Genomic DNA, 16,210 nt, shown 5'->3' with positions numbered 1-16,210 from the left:
AAAGCTGCGTTAAACCTTTGTAACACTGGCTCATAATTATCGATCTTAAGCTCGCTTAATTCACTTAACTCATCCTGAAAATTCAATTTTAAAGTTAGATTTTCATTCATATTGTATTTAAAATATGTAAGCTAATTGTAACGTTTAACCTCGATATCGTTATTTAATTTGTCCAAGTTAGATTTTTCAAGAGACTGTTCGTTTGTTAGAGCTTTTTGTGAGTCTACTTCTTCATTTACATCAATAGAATTTAGTTCACTTTCTCCATTTATATTTAATGATTCGTTATTAGAATACTTATTTATAATTTCGATATTTTCCTATAATTGATAAAAAAGGTAAAAGCCATTATTCATTTATTACTGAGAAATACAAAACAATATAAAAACTTACTTTCAATGAGATATTTGCGATTTGCTTTTTCTCTTCAGTAGTTTGCATGTATATATTTTTTATAAATAACACCAATAAAGCAAAGAAATGTAATTGTTTATCGATATCACATTTTCCCTGAATTATACAAGAAACAACACAAGGCAATGAAATTTTTATGTTATAATTTTATGTTATACAATGAAAATTACATACTTGTAAGATATTGATGTCGCTGCACAGTCCTATTTGTGAATAACACCTGAGTAGCTTATCTAAATTAAGCGAATTACAAAAATGTTATAAGTACAAAACTATAAAACTAACATTATACCAAAAAATAAATAAGCGCGCACGTACCCTCTAGGGTTTGATCCTTTAATTTGTTCAAAGACAAATTGTTAAATCCTGGACTGTTTTGAAGCAACCATTGCAACAAGCTAATTCGTTTAGGTCCTGTGAGAATTGCATTTTCAAATTCTTCAAAACATATCCGTGCTATCTCTGGATATCTCAATTTCTCTAATATATCGTACAATTCGTGCATCACGCATTCCTTTTTATTCACTGAAAGTAATTATTTTTCGATTAACGAAGTATCTCTCCCTATCTCTCTCTCTCTCTCTCTCTCTCTCTCTCTCTCGCTGTCTCCTAATGCTTATACAATTATTTAATTCATTAATATATATTAAGAAAATAAAGTAAGTATAGTCTCCGCGGTTGTATATAAACAAAGGCACTCTACTAAATACAGTTCATCTTAGGAGGTTACAAGGATGCGTAAATTAGTTATTTAAGAAAAAATTAATCCAAGACCTTCGATTTCACTTACTCTTACGAGGTATATCGTATAAGACGCGAATCTAAAGCTCACGAAGGCTTAACGTAACATAACGCATCGATGATCACTAAGAAAACAATTATGACAATTTGTATTTTGTATCATCGAAAATTGGTAAAATAAGCATAGATGGCGCGTCGATGGAGACTCGTTTAAATCGCTGCCGCTCAGGTCATTTATAAGTAAATAATAAAGCGGCAGTGGTTTTGCTGGGTACTGATCGTATTATTGGACTGGACGGACGGCCTCACGTGCGACTAGACTACCATACGCTTTTACGAGTATAAAAAAACTTACACTGGTAGCAGCTGCTGTTGCCTCGGGTTGCCGGTACGACGAAGTGAATTGTTTAGAATTCGAGAATGTCTCTTATGAATAGTTTCGAATTTGATATTCAATACCGTTGGTTGCCATTACTTGCCATTACTTGCCTCTGAAAGCACTCGTCCGTACGTTGAAACTTGAACTTAGGCAAATTACGGGCTTTCACTTGAGATTTTCACAATCAATTATCACCTAAACGCGAGAGCATAGAAATTAACGTTAATATAATGGATGAAATGAAAGGAAAAGTTATATTTATGTAACGTTGGCTGTGTAGAGCTTTGGTCGTTTGATCTCAATTAGCTTTAAAAATATCTCAATAATACGTTAATAAAATAAGCAACAAATTTTTTTCACGTTCAATTTGGATCTCGAAGCTATTGATCTCCGTACACCACAATTCTTAAATACAAATTAAATCTCTGATTATAGCCGCATCTATGTAAATAATACGTTGGATTAACGATATGCAAACTCGAGTGAATTTATTAAATTAAATAAATATTAAATTTAATTTATTAATAGAGAAGTATAAAAAAAAACAATCACGAATCATTAATCATTTGTCTGTCATTATCCTAATGGAATGAAGAAGGCCTTTTTTTACATAGTCCTTCTACGGGAAGAAATTGTTAATAAATTCAATTTATTTTGAAATCCGTTATAGAAGATGATGAGAAAAATAGCTTTGATAAAATTGAAGCGTAAAATGAAGTTTCATTGGCGAATTGAACGAATTTATTGTGCTTGTAATGTATAATTAGACAGTTTCGTTTCTTAATGAACTAGGGCATGAAAATTAACAAGCGATGATAAAAATGTTGTTACTGCGGCATTTCTAGAAAAGATTGCGATAGCACTGCTACGAAAACTTTAGGCGTGATTTTAAAAAGATAATGGAATTTTTAAAATTTAGTACATTACACAACCTTATCATAAAATTAATTGAATAATCAATGCTAATTCTCTTAAATTAATGATCTCTGCCAACAGACTATTGAGCTTGGCAATCGCTTGCAAAATAATGTGTCAAAAATGTAATAGAAAATTTCTAAACATTAAATCATTATGTCATATCAAAACATTTTCAACTGCATACTTATATTCATAACATAGATTTTAACAACGATATCAATCATAATTGCACTTATTTGTATTCTATTTTATGACTGACGACGTGTAATCATATTACCTGGTGTGGATTTAAGCAAAACCTTGACACGATGTAAATACATTAACATTTTTCAAATCCATTCTTGAAAATTCAATCATTTTATAAGATTTACCTTATTATTAAATAAAACGTTTACAACCTCCATATAGTTATCTTAATTTGTTAATTATAAAAAAATTTTCTCTTTGATCATGAGCTCCAACACTTTTGGGTAAAATGTATTACATAATGTACTGTATAATGTGTGTATAAGACGTATTTTAAAATCTTTTACTTTATCGTCTCAAAATATAAAAGTTAAACGTTTTAAATTGAATTTGAAATAATGATTCAAAATTTTTATTGTAGATTTACAATTTTGAGATCGTTTAAAATAAAGAATGCGCGTATTATATATTAAATATTTTAGTTCCAACCTAATTGCCCAACTTTTATTTAGAAGTCATAGTCACTTCATAAAGTAATTACTGACTGATTAATCTGGACTACACATTTACAAAATAATAAGAGTAAACTAAACACTTCTAATTTAAATTAATGACAGCTCGCTTATTTTTGTTAAACAATTTTTATTTATTCTTATTAAAAAACCGCACGAATTTCTTAATAATTGAAAGGAGAGATGAGTTGCTTATTCACATCGTAACATTACGTACACAAAAATGATTAATTATGTTAAAACGAAATGTTAAAAATGTACAATAAATATGAACATCAAATTTAAAATTTTTCAAAACTTACACTGCTGCATCCATTTCATATGTCAAATATACGGTTCAGCTTTAAAACTTTAACTATTATGAATGATTTTTCATATTTATTATAAGTCTGATAAGAATAAAATTTCATCATTGCTTTGACTTTACTGACTTATAAAATATCTTCAGAAAATTCGTAATAGTCATTAATATATTAAATAATAATCTAATTATAATCTAGTTCCTTTCATTTATTTACATCATACAATCATATTTAGTTACATTATATTTCAGTGAACCAACTGATTCGTCATCTTGCTCATTAATATTATACAATTTGACTGCCACTTTCTATGATTGTATATGAGTGAAAAAAAGGTATATAAACAAGTGTTTTCTATGTTTGCGAAAAGGCACATTGTTTGTATTTGTGTACGAAGTCAGTGAAATTTAGACAGTACTGTGATATCCACTTATTAAGATTTACAATTATAGGATATAATTCAGAATCTAGAATATTTGTATTCATTATTTATGAGGTCAAGATTATTTTATACACATTCATTTTTATAAAAGACTCAAATATTTTACTAAAATCTTACCATATAATTCTGTTATGGAAATGATTGAAAAAACAATTGCATTACTTTTATTAACGTCTTTTGCAATTTTATGTATTTGTTCTATTTCTTGTAAAATAAGGTCTTCACTTATAAAGTTTTTTAAAATCACTGAATAGCCAACTTCTTCGTTTGTATTAAATTCTACAGAATGGAAAGTATTTGCCAGAAGATAAATTATGCCCACATTAAATTGAGTTAATAAAAGGAATCCAAGTAAGATTAAATTATCGCCTTTTTGCAACTTCGTGAGAGTCTCTTTAATAAGAGTAATTATTTCATCATTTTTATATAATTCATTAAATCGAAAATGTATAATTTTGTATGAATCGTTGAAAGATTTTTTTATTTTTATTTCATATTCCATTATATCTTCTTTAGTGGGTAAATACAATTCAACATTTTGTTCCATACCAGCTATTTCAAATAACAGATTAAAAATATCCACAGTTTGAACAGTACAAAATCTTGAATTGTTTATTCTTTTAAATGGTTTTCCTACAGTAACACAAGTTTTGATTTGAAGCTGGTTAGACTAAAATGTTAAACAATCCTGATTAGAAAAGATAAATTAATAGAAATAAGAACATAAATATTTAAAATATGTTAGAAGATATTTACTTTGAAAACGAATGTTTGTAAAAGTGGTTTCGAGGCATTTATGAAGCATCTTGTATAATTCAACAAACAATCGATTGGTTTTAATAATTGTTTTTTTTGTCTTTCACTGAATGAATCAGACTGACATTCTGATTCCCAACATTTATATGCAATACGACGTAATTTAGAATTTCCAACAATTTGAAGTTGGGCAGGTAATATTTGTAGTGGAAAAGCAAATACAAATTTATGAACAACTAATTCAAAAATTTTCTTTGAGATAGCGTTGTCATTTGCATCTGTAGAACCATTGTAAGATGCAATGTTATCTTCTATTACTTGGCATTGATGATCTTTGAAAAGTTGAGCACAAGATATTATTTGCGTAATGAAACTAACTGGTATATCATTCTTTTTAAAAATTGCTGTATCAGAATGTTTCCCAAAGACCGTTCTAAGTATAGGTAAATATGGACCTACGAATTCTAATCCTTCAAATTCTAAACATATTACATAAACTTCTGAATTTCCTTCTTTGCTGGTAACAGGTTTATAAAAATGAACTTTCTTAAAAATACAAGATAAAAAATAAATTAAACAAATAGATTGATGTTCAAAAATAGTAAAAATTTTTAATACGAAACTTCCTCCAACATTCAACATATGTACAGCAGCTACAACTTCACAAAAATGAAGATTAGCTACAATCTTTTCTTGTTCACCAGGATCATCGACGCAATTTACGCTACCATCTGCTGTGATTAAATCAACTTTTCCTTTGTGTTTTATTTTCTCGACAAGTGCATCCAAATTTTCAATATTCATTAAATTTCCAGTACCGTCATGACCAAAAAACCAATTTTCTAATGTATTCACTATGAAACGATCATCACTTATCATTTCATTATTACAATTACCCTCGTAATATGGATTCAATGTCATTGCTAACCAATTCCAATCCACAAGTGGAAAATTTGTTTTCAGCCAATGATTCAAGCATGATATAAATGCACCTGGAGCTTCGCATAAATGTAACGAAACAAATTTATTATTATTTCTTAAAATACTTTCAGATCGAATCAATGGATATTTGGATATAATTTCATGAAATTTACACCAAGCTTGTGTGACAAATTCAAGATGGAAATGTCGCTGTATGTAGAATTGAATATTTTTTGCTTTATTTCTTTTAGCGGTGTGTACATGCCAGTCAGAATAGCAATAGTTATTTAATTTTGACTTAATTTCGTTTAAATCTGTTTTGATTTTTTGTAATTCTTCTATTTTCCAGTGCTGTTCAACAAACATTGATTCAGGCTTTGGAAGTGTGTATTTGTGATCGTCATTAATAACAAATGACTTTTCAAACATTTTATTTACAATTGTTAATAAGTCATTTAACTGAAATTCATTATGGTTTTGACAATTCATCGTTGATAAATTAATGTTCCTTGTTTAAAGTATAAGAATGCCCTGTATATTAAATATACAAAATTGTCCAATGAGCTAAATTAGTACCATTTAAAATTGCAAAATCAATTCAATGATATTGGAACCAGCAGTGTAATTTTGAATTAAATAGGTTATATACATACCTATGCTCTTAGTTGACAAGCAAGGAATCGCTTCAAATTATTTAATTAAGAAACCATTATTACGCATACATTTATTTAACTAATCATTAAAACTTATTTGTAAATTGATAATATAATTTTTTTCAAAATTTGCTTTTAATTGAAAGAGAAATAAATAGGTATAGAAATAATTATGCATTTAATTGTTATATTAAATTAAAAATATATGATTTTTGATATTTTACATTTGTTACATTGAACTGGCATTTTCATAAATAATAAATTCGAATATTAAAATAAACATTTTTTGTCATTAACAAATGATAAAATAAATAACCGAATTACATTAGTAGTTTTTAAATAAAATCATGTATCACTATGAATCTAATTAAAAAATTACAACTTTTCCATGAACAGAAAAGTACGTAACCTTTTATATTTAAGTATCAAATGATCTCTATTGTGTGTAAATAAATTTATATATATATATATATAAATCGAACGAGAGAGAGAGAGAGAGAGAGAGAGAGAGAGAGAGAGAGAGAGAGAGAGAGAGAGAGAGGCTTGTCAGTGGTTTTAAATTTTCTTGAATCTTTATAGATTTAATGCATTTAGCCTTTTCCTAATTAAAACTTAAATATATCAATAAATAAATAAATTTATATATGCATAACGAGAGTTAGAGAAGGTTGTTAGTGCTTTTAAATTTTCTCCTAAAAAATTCTATATTCATTAGATATTTTATATGTTATCATTCATAATAGTTGAAGACGTTTTTACATTCAAACAACATATGATTATTTCATGTATCTAGTAAGTTTATAAGGTACGTATTCCTACAGATGTTGTTTTGCATAGACTACCAACATGAAAATTCATTAAGCACTGTATTACCACCTTATTGTAATTGTAATTTTAGGAATATTGGTTAGTGTCTTTCGTTTCTTTCGTTGATGGCTGCCTGATCTCTTCCGGTTGTTTTGTAGATCGGACAACATGGGTACGCTTGTTATTTTATTAATTTTGACAGTATTATGTTTATTAACAAAAAAATAAAGATTTTCACTTGCTGTTTTCAAATATATGTCGAGTTCGTTTTTATTATTCTAACGACGTTCACGGTTATGCGTATTAATTAGTTCATGTAAAAAAAGAAGAAGAGGAAACTTAAAACGTGGTTATGCCATTAATGCCGGAAGTGATAATCGTTTACAATTCTACTTATACATTTTCTTTTTATTTTTAATTATAATAAATATTTAGATTAAGCAATATATGTACATTTACAACAGCCGAATGTTGCTAATAAAGTAAATCGTAGTTTCATTAACATAAAAATATATTTTTTTCACGTTATTAATTAATACGCTAAACCTTTGCGAACCTTCTGTTTTAATGTATAATTTTATTTTGTACACGTTTTAAGTATTAAAAAATTGTTGAACTTTGCACGAAATTTTGAGGTTATAAATATATAACTTCTGACAATTGATTTATTATTTTAGGTAAACCTCGCGGTCTACGTACAGCTCGTAAGCACGTCAATCATAGACGTGATCAACGATGGAACGATAAAGACTACAAAAAAGCCCATCTTGGTACGAGGTGGAAGGCTAATCCCTTTGGTGGTGCATCTCACGCGAAAGGCATCGTTTTAGAAAAAGTGTAAGTTGGTATTAACTTAACGTATAAATCTTTTATAAAGAATGCAAAAGTATGTAAAGGCATTTGTTTAACAGAGGTGTAGAAGCCAAGCAACCAAACTCCGCCATTCGAAAATGTGTCAGGGTACAGTTGATAAAGAATGGAAAGAAAATTACAGCATTCGTACCTCGAGACGGTTGTCTTAATTGTATTGAAGAAAACGATGAAGTTTTGGTAGCAGGATTTGGTCGTAAAGGTCATGCCGTTGGTGATATTCCTGGAGTAAGGTTCAAGGTTGTTAAAGTTGCGAATGTCTCGCTACTTGCTCTTTATAAGGAAAAGAAGGAACGCCCAAGGTCTTAAGTAGATGTATTTTGGTTCAATTGAAATAAATATCAAAAACGTGAAAATGAAAATTATTTATTATATTAAATCATTATTACTGTATTATAAGGATAATAATTAATTACTTTATACAAATTAATTTACAAAAAAAAGCAAATATAATAATAAAAATTATCATAAATTTTTATTAAGCATATTTTGAGCTTGTTCATTTAGAACGAGATTATTTTTGATCGCTACAGTTAAAGGATTGATTATTTTTGATTTTTGATTTAGAATCTCTGGTAATTGTTGATTTTTCATTTTATCTTCATTTCTTAAAGTCTAAATAAAAAAAATTTAAATTAGCTAGTGGAACTTAATGCGGTATGTAATAAATTTTAATCAATTACGAACCTTGTTAATAGTTAAAATAGTAAAGTGAATATTTTTTATATCGGTACATAAATCATTATAAACTTCTAAGAATGAATTTGAATGAGCATTTTGAGTTTTAGAAAATGCTAGTTCTTTGAAAGCTGCGTTAAACCTTTGTAACACTGGCTCATAATTATCGATCTTAAGCTCGCTTAATTCACTTAACTCATCCTGAAAATTCAATTTTAAAGTTAGATTTTCATTCATATTGTATTTAAAATATGTAAGCTAATTGTAACGTTTAACCTCGATATCGTTATTTAATTTGTCCAAGTTAGATTTTTCAAGAGACTGTTCGTTTGTTAGAGCTTTTTGTGAGTCTACTTCTTCATTTACATCAATAGAATTTAGTTCACTTTCTCCATTTATATTTAATGATTCGTTATTAGAATACTTATTTATAATTTCGATATTTTCCTATAATTGATAAAAAAGGTAAAAGCCATTATTCATTTATTACTGAGAAATACAAAACAATATAAAAACTTACTTTCAATGAGATATTTGCGATTTGCTTTTTCTCTTCAGTAGTTTGCATGTATATATTTTTTATAAATAACACCAATAAAGCAAAGAAATGTAATTGTTTATCGATATCACATTTTCCCTGAATTATACAAGAAACAACACAAGGCAATGAAATTTTTATGTTATAATTTTATGTTATACAATGAAAATTACATACTTGTAAGATATTGATGTCGCTGCACAGTCCTATTTGTGAATAACACCTGAGTAGCTTATCTAAATTAAGCGAATTACAAAAATGTTATAAGTACAAAACTATAAAACTAACATTATACCAAAAAATAAATAAGCGCGCACGTACCCTCTAGGGTTTGATCCTTTAATTTGTTCAAAGACAAATTGTTAAATCCTGGACTGTTTTGAAGCAACCATTGCAACAAGCTAATTCGTTTAGGTCCTGTGAGAATTGCATTTTCAAATTCTTCAAAACATATCCGTGCTATCTCTGGATATCTCAATTTCTCTAATATATCGTACAATTCGTGCATCACGCATTCCTTTTTATTCACTGAAAGTAATTATTTTTCGATTAACGAAGTATCTCTCCCTATCTCTCTCTCTCTCTCTCTCTCTCTCTCTCTCTCGCTGTCTCCTAATGCTTATACAATTATTTAATTCATTAATATATATTAAGAAAATAAAGTAAGTATAGTCTCCGCGGTTGTATATAAACAAAGGCACTCTACTAAATACAGTTCATCTTAGGAGGTTACAAGGATGCGTAAATTAGTTATTTAAGAAAAAATTAATCCAAGACCTTCGATTTCACTTACTCTTACGAGGTATATCGTATAAGACGCGAATCTAAAGCTCACGAAGGCTTAACGTAACATAACGCATCGATGATCACTAAGAAAACAATTATGACAATTTGTATTTTGTATCATCGAAAATTGGTAAAATAAGCATAGATGGCGCGTCGATGGAGACTCGTTTAAATCGCTGCCGCTCAGGTCATTTATAAGTAAATAATAAAGCGGCAGTGGTTTTGCTGGGTACTGATCGTATTATTGGACTGGACGGACGGCCTCACGTGCGACTAGACTACCATACGCTTTTACGAGTATAAAAAAACTTACACTGGTAGCAGCTGCTGTTGCCTCGGGTTGCCGGTACGACGAAGTGAATTGTTTAGAATTCGAGAATGTCTCTTATGAATAGTTTCGAATTTGATATTCAATACCGTTGGTTGCCATTACTTGCCATTACTTGCCTCTGAAAGCACTCGTCCGTACGTTGAAACTTGAACTTAGGCAAATTACGGGCTTTCACTTGAGATTTTCACAATCAATTATCACCTAAACGCGAGAGCATAGAAATTAACGTTAATATAATGGATGAAATGAAAGGAAAAGTTATATTTATGTAACGTTGGCTGTGTAGAGCTTTGGTCGTTTGATCTCAATTAGCTTTAAAAATATCTCAATAATACGTTAATAAAATAAGCAACAAATTTTTTTCACGTTCAATTTGGATCTCGAAGCTATTGATCTCCGTACACCACAATTCTTAAATACAAATTAAATCTCTGATTATAGCCGCATCTATGTAAATAATACGTTGGATTAACGATATGCAAACTCGAGTGAATTTATTAAATTAAATAAATATTAAATTTAATTTATTAATAGAGAAGTATAAAAAAAAACAATCACGAATCATTAATCATTTGTCTGTCATTATCCTAATGGAATGAAGAAGGCCTTTTTTTACATAGTCCTTCTACGGGAAGAAATTGTTAATAAATTCAATTTATTTTGAAATCCGTTATAGAAGATGATGAGAAAAATAGCTTTGATAAAATTGAAGCGTAAAATGAAGTTTCATTGGCGAATTGAACGAATTTATTGTGCTTGTAATGTATAATTAGACAGTTTCGTTTCTTAATGAACTAGGGCATGAAAATTAACAAGCGATGATAAAAATGTTGTTACTGCGGCATTTCTAGAAAAGATTGCGATAGCACTGCTACGAAAACTTTAGGCGTGATTTTAAAAAGATAATGGAATTTTTAAAATTTAGTACATTACACAACCTTATCATAAAATTAATTGAATAATCAATGCTAATTCTCTTAAATTAATGATCTCTGCCAACAGACTATTGAGCTTGGCAATCGCTTGCAAAATAATGTGTCAAAAATGTAATAGAAAATTTCTAAACATTAAATCATTATGTCATATCAAAACATTTTCAACTGCATACTTATATTCATAACATAGATTTTAACAACGATATCAATCATAATTGCACTTATTTGTATTCTATTTTATGACTGACGACGTGTAATCATATTACCTGGTGTGGATTTAAGCAAAACCTTGACACGATGTAAATACATTAACATTTTTCAAATCCATTCTTGAAAATTCAATCATTTTATAAGATTTACCTTATTATTAAATAAAACGTTTACAACCTCCATATAGTTATCTTAATTTGTTAATTATAAAAAAATTTTCTCTTTGATCATGAGCTCCAACACTTTTGGGTAAAATGTATTACATAATGTACTGTATAATGTGTGTATAAGACGTATTTTAAAATCTTTTACTTTATCGTCTCAAAATATAAAAGTTAAACGTTTTAAATTGAATTTGAAATAATGATTCAAAATTTTTATTGTAGATTTACAATTTTGAGATCGTTTAAAATAAAGAATGCGCGTATTATATATTAAATATTTTAGTTCCAACCTAATTGCCCAACTTTTATTTAGAAGTCATAGTCACTTCATAAAGTAATTACTGACTGATTAATCTGGACTACACATTTACAAAATAATAAGAGTAAACTAAACACTTCTAATTTAAATTAATGACAGCTCGCTTATTTTTGTTAAACAATTTTTATTTATTCTTATTAAAAAACCGCACGAATTTCTTAATAATTGAAAGGAGAGATGAGTTGCTTATTCACATCGTAACATTACGTACACAAAAATTATTCATATATATTTCGTAACTTATTTTTATTATTGAAACGATTAAAACAGAAAAAATTATCAACTTTCAGATTATTTGATTAAATGAATGGATTCACGTTATACATTTAATAAGGATTAAATCTAATAGACATTATCAGCGTCAGTCGACTTTTAAGTTACATTTTTCTTTATCATAATGAAATATTAGTACCGATTTTTTTTTTTTTTTAATATTTCCTTTCATATTATCCGTACATAAAATTTTATAATTGTCAATAATCCGTCTTCATAATTATAAATTATAATGTATAATGCTTGTAGCCGATGGCTATAAAAATTACTTAATGACAATCGAAAAATGTATAATTAGTTAATAATATAATAGTTAAATGAGGGATCCTATGGATGTCGGTTATATTGATGTTAATATGAATGTGCCTAATGTAAGTATATCCGGTCTTGTTGCGTTTGGCTACTAACTACGTATAATAAAATCATTTCGCAGTTGTTAATGTTTATCCAGCCACACTTAAATCTTTTAAATAAAATAGATGTTTACACATACCAAACCTAAAAGTACCTCAATATTTCAATTCAAAAACTGTCCCTGTGTTTATTCCTTTAAAATAGAGAAATGAATAAGCATAGATAGATCAAGATAGTAAGCGGAGATTAGGGAGTCCCTTTGTATTTTGGAGGGCTTCACAGCTGGCATGCAACATATTTCATTAAATGAAAATTTTTTTCTTATAGTTCGATGTAACGAAATAGCTACTAAGACATTTGTCTTCAAGTATCTTTATGTTGTATTTCTAATTAGTATTTTAAAAGATAAATAATTTCTTAATATCATAAATATTAAAATAATTTATGAATGCTTAGGATTGGAATGTTAGGATTAATAGAAATTAATACAAAAAAAAATAATAGTAATGATAATAATAATAATAATAATAATAAAATTAATAAAAAGAAAATAAATAAAAAAATAATAGAATAGAAATTCTACTTCTACTAATAAATGTTGGAAAGCTGTCGAAACGGGCATCGACGAAAAATTTTAATTAAATATTTGATTAAATAACCTGCTGCATCTGGATGATTACATGACTCAATTTTTACTTTCGCTAATGTACATATGCATACGGGCACGGGTGGCTGCATATTTTCACCCACATCGCTGATCACAGAATAACGAGTTTTAAATGAAAAATATTACTGAGATGACGAACCGTCTTATCTTTACCATGACAGGCGCGTACGCATGTGCTTCTTATTTTAATGTATTCCGTATGAAATAATTTAAGTTTAACAGTATTTTGAATTTGCTTGAGCTGTCGGAAAACCAATTACTTATATAATAGTAGATATTAAAATGGAAATTTCATATCTACAGTAAATAGAGAATTTTACGTGTTTAATAAAAATACGACCTTGGATAGATTAGTAATCAATTATTATGCATAAAATATCTAAGCTATTTTGATTAATTCTAGTGTTATAAACAATAGTTTTAGATACAGTTGGTATCTAAATCAAAATTAATTTAAATAATACGAATCTTTTTTATAAGAATCCATGTTTCGTTCGTAAAATACTTTGTAACGTTAGTGCAAAAATTGCAATAAATTTATGCCCTTAACGGTTCAAACTCAATTTCAACAAGGTTTTTAGAGAATTGTAATTGAAACTTTATAAATGTGTCAGTCCTTCTATCGTACTATTAAGTTTTTAAAGATTATGTTGATTATTTGCCAGAATATATATTATTAGTATATATTCTGCTATTAAAAAAAAAAATGTTAAAAAAAAACATCAATACAAGAGGCATAAAAAAAAATATGTATATATATATTATAGTTTCTTTTCACATTTTATGCCTCTTGTATTGATGTTTTTTTTAACATTTTTTTTTAAATAGCAGAATATATAGTAATAAAATAATAAATTAGTTAATTATAAAAATAATTTTTTTAACTTAACTGTAAATTAATATATTTTTTTATGTTTTTATTTGAATAATGATATAAAATGAAAGTAAATGAATTTTTATGTGTGTGATTGAAGTATATAAAAGATAAATATGTAGATAACGATGATTCATTGATATTTACTTTAATAATTAAGTGTGGCCTTACTTTATCTGTATATATGCATTTAAAGATACAAACTACTTATATAATAAATTTAATTACAATTAATAAGTACTCGTTAAATACGATTTGATTTATCTATAATGAATGTTCGGATTTACACATTTTCAAAATAGTCAAAAAATTTTTTTACATAATTAATAAATGTCGCAAATTCTACTGGTTATTAGACGAATTAGAAAATTAATAAAACATTTTAACATTACGATTAACAGCGTAGGAAAGTAATGTGTTACTTACTCTATATTAGAGTATTTATAAATGTTATTGGTTGATAAAAAGATTGCATGGATAGTTGATAATTCTAGAAACTATGAACGCAATAATATTTTTTTTTAATTTAACAAAATACTAGTAAATTATTAAGTAAATAAATTTTTTTTTATTCATAAAATGCAGATGATACTATGAATACTGTAAATGTTTCTTATTGAAATATTAAATTATAAATGTATTATTCAATGTATTTATTATGTACAATTATTATAAAAAAAAGAATTAAATCATTTTAAGAGATGCACCACCTACATTAATACAATTCGAAAATTCTAGTGCATAAAATGAAATCATCGAGCTACGGACACGCAACAATAGCAGCTGTTTCTCTTCAATTAATTATAAATGTAATATTTTTCCACAGTATTACAAACTATTTTGTATACAGTCCTAATTAGATGACGATATACCTTTAATTTAAAGAGAAGGGAAAAGTCGAATATCATGTGAGGTGTTCTTTACGTTATAGTTCAGTGAATGAGCTGCTTATAAGAGAGAGAGAGAGAGAGAGAGAGAGAGAGAGAGAGAGAGAGAAGGAGAGATTGAACAAACTCGAGGGTAAGCGGCAAGAGCGATTTTCATCTCAGGATTTTGGGAATGTCGGAAGTACAGGACTGGGAGAGTTTGAGTAGGGGAGTAGGCGTAAAAATTATAATAATATTACTATTATTATTATTATTATTATTATTATTATTATCATTATCATTATTATCATTATCATTATTGTTATTATTATTATTATTATTATTATCATTATTATTATTATTATTATTATTATTATTATTATTATTATTATTATTATTATTATTATTATTATAGACAACAGCCGTAATAAATAGAAAATAATAAATGTAAATAATAATAATAAGTAACGCGTGTTAAAACGGTAGATCCGTGGTAGAATCGGCGACTTCGCTTTGCAAACAGTTATGCGGGCACTGACATTATACAATTTGCGTTAATGCGGTTCCTATGTATGCAATAATGCGTATGGATAATTATAGAGGTGTTGCGCCATCTATGATTGCTACTTGATTGATACTATTGATATTGATAGGTCAGGGTAATGAGGGACATTCGAGTTATTGATATCGACTTGAATCGCGCGTGGTTGGGTGGAGTGGATTTATCCACTAAAAGTCTATAAAGCATAAGGCATACGGTAGTCCGATAGCTGGTGCTGGGCAAAAAGTCGACGACGGTCGAGGAAAAATCTCTGGTGAATCCGACACGTTATGAGGTAATAGTTTGGCCCGATGGGTTCTCGCCGACGTAAAAGTAATGATAGGAGATAAGATGAAAAGGGTCATAAAGAGCGAACGGTGGTAGATGGTTAGGGTCAGGTGGGGTGGGGCGGGGGTTGACGAAAGCGATCAAATAAAAAGCGCGGGGAAAGAATTCGGGCACGGGTCGAGCGATAAAAAAGGCTGATTCTGGAGATGTCGATCGGGAAAGGCTCGTGCTCTTTTCTCTCTCACTTTAATACGCTCTCGGGCGGCTTAACGGGGAAAAGTAACGACGAGGACGACGGCACGGTTTCCTCGTTCGAAGGAAGAAAGAAGGCGCAGGAGCCGAGCACGAGGGGCTGCAAGGGTCGGCGGCGGCGGTGGCGGTGGTGGTGGCGGTGGCGGCAGCGGCGCGGTGTCGGCGGTGGGGAGGCTGTGAACCCCGGGGGCGTCGAGTGCGGTGGGGCGTGGAGGGGGGTTGGGGGGGGATGG

General features: G+C 28.8%; 2 protein-coding genes across 2 annotated transcripts; one reads left to right on the top strand and one right to left on the bottom strand.

The window, feature by feature from the left end:
- Window positions 1-3,655: 3,655 nt before the first annotated feature.
- Window positions 3,656-6,311, bottom strand: aft (cap methyltransferase 2). Its single transcript, XM_011507761.1, has 4 exons — window positions 6,225-6,311; window positions 4,651-6,135; window positions 4,012-4,564; window positions 3,656-3,919 (listed from the first exon to the last, which is right to left on the bottom strand). Exons 2-4 carry the CDS (start codon window positions 6,058-6,060, stop codon window positions 3,807-3,809), a joined length of 2,076 nt encoding a protein of 691 aa, XP_011506063.1. The 5' UTR covers window positions 6,061-6,135; window positions 6,225-6,311; the 3' UTR covers window positions 3,656-3,806.
- Window positions 6,312-7,122: 811 nt separating this feature from the next.
- LOC105368691 (40S ribosomal protein S23) lies at window positions 7,123-8,263 on the top strand. The gene is made up of 3 exons (XM_011507760.1): window positions 7,123-7,203; window positions 7,709-7,868; window positions 7,943-8,263. Exons 1-3 carry the CDS (start codon window positions 7,200-7,202, stop codon window positions 8,208-8,210), a joined length of 432 nt encoding a protein of 143 aa, XP_011506062.1. The 5' UTR covers window positions 7,123-7,199; the 3' UTR covers window positions 8,211-8,263.
- Window positions 8,264-16,210: the final 7,947 nt, after the last annotated feature.

The sequence above is a fragment of the Ceratosolen solmsi genome, unplaced genomic scaffold (assembly GCF_000503995.2).
Source record: "Ceratosolen solmsi marchali unplaced genomic scaffold, CerSol_1.0 scaffold1, whole genome shotgun sequence".
In the NCBI taxonomy this organism is placed as follows: domain Eukaryota; kingdom Metazoa; phylum Arthropoda; class Insecta; order Hymenoptera; family Agaonidae; genus Ceratosolen; species Ceratosolen solmsi.
The sequence above is the reverse complement of the archived record's forward strand: the minus strand, read 5'-3'. Positions and strand labels throughout refer to the sequence as shown.

What these genes read in the sequence shown, in the direction of transcription:
- aft (XM_011507761.1), bottom strand. Translation starts at nt 6,060, where the DNA reads ATGAATTGTCAAAACCATAATGAATTTCAGTTAAATGACTTATTAACA. An exon ending in TACAAACATTCGTTTTCAAA is followed by an intron (nt 4,565 to 4,650) that starts GTAAATATCTTC and finishes TTAACATTTTAG; the next exon opens with TCTAACCAGCTTCAAATCAA. An exon ending in TTCCATAACAGAATTATATG is followed by an intron (nt 3,920 to 4,011) that starts GTAAGATTTTAG and finishes CAAATATTCTAG; the next exon opens with ATTCTGAATTATATCCTATA.
- LOC105368691 (XM_011507760.1), top strand. An exon ending in GGCATCGTTTTAGAAAAAGT is followed by an intron (nt 7,869 to 7,942) that starts GTAAGTTGGTAT and finishes TTTGTTTAACAG; the next exon opens with AGGTGTAGAAGCCAAGCAAC.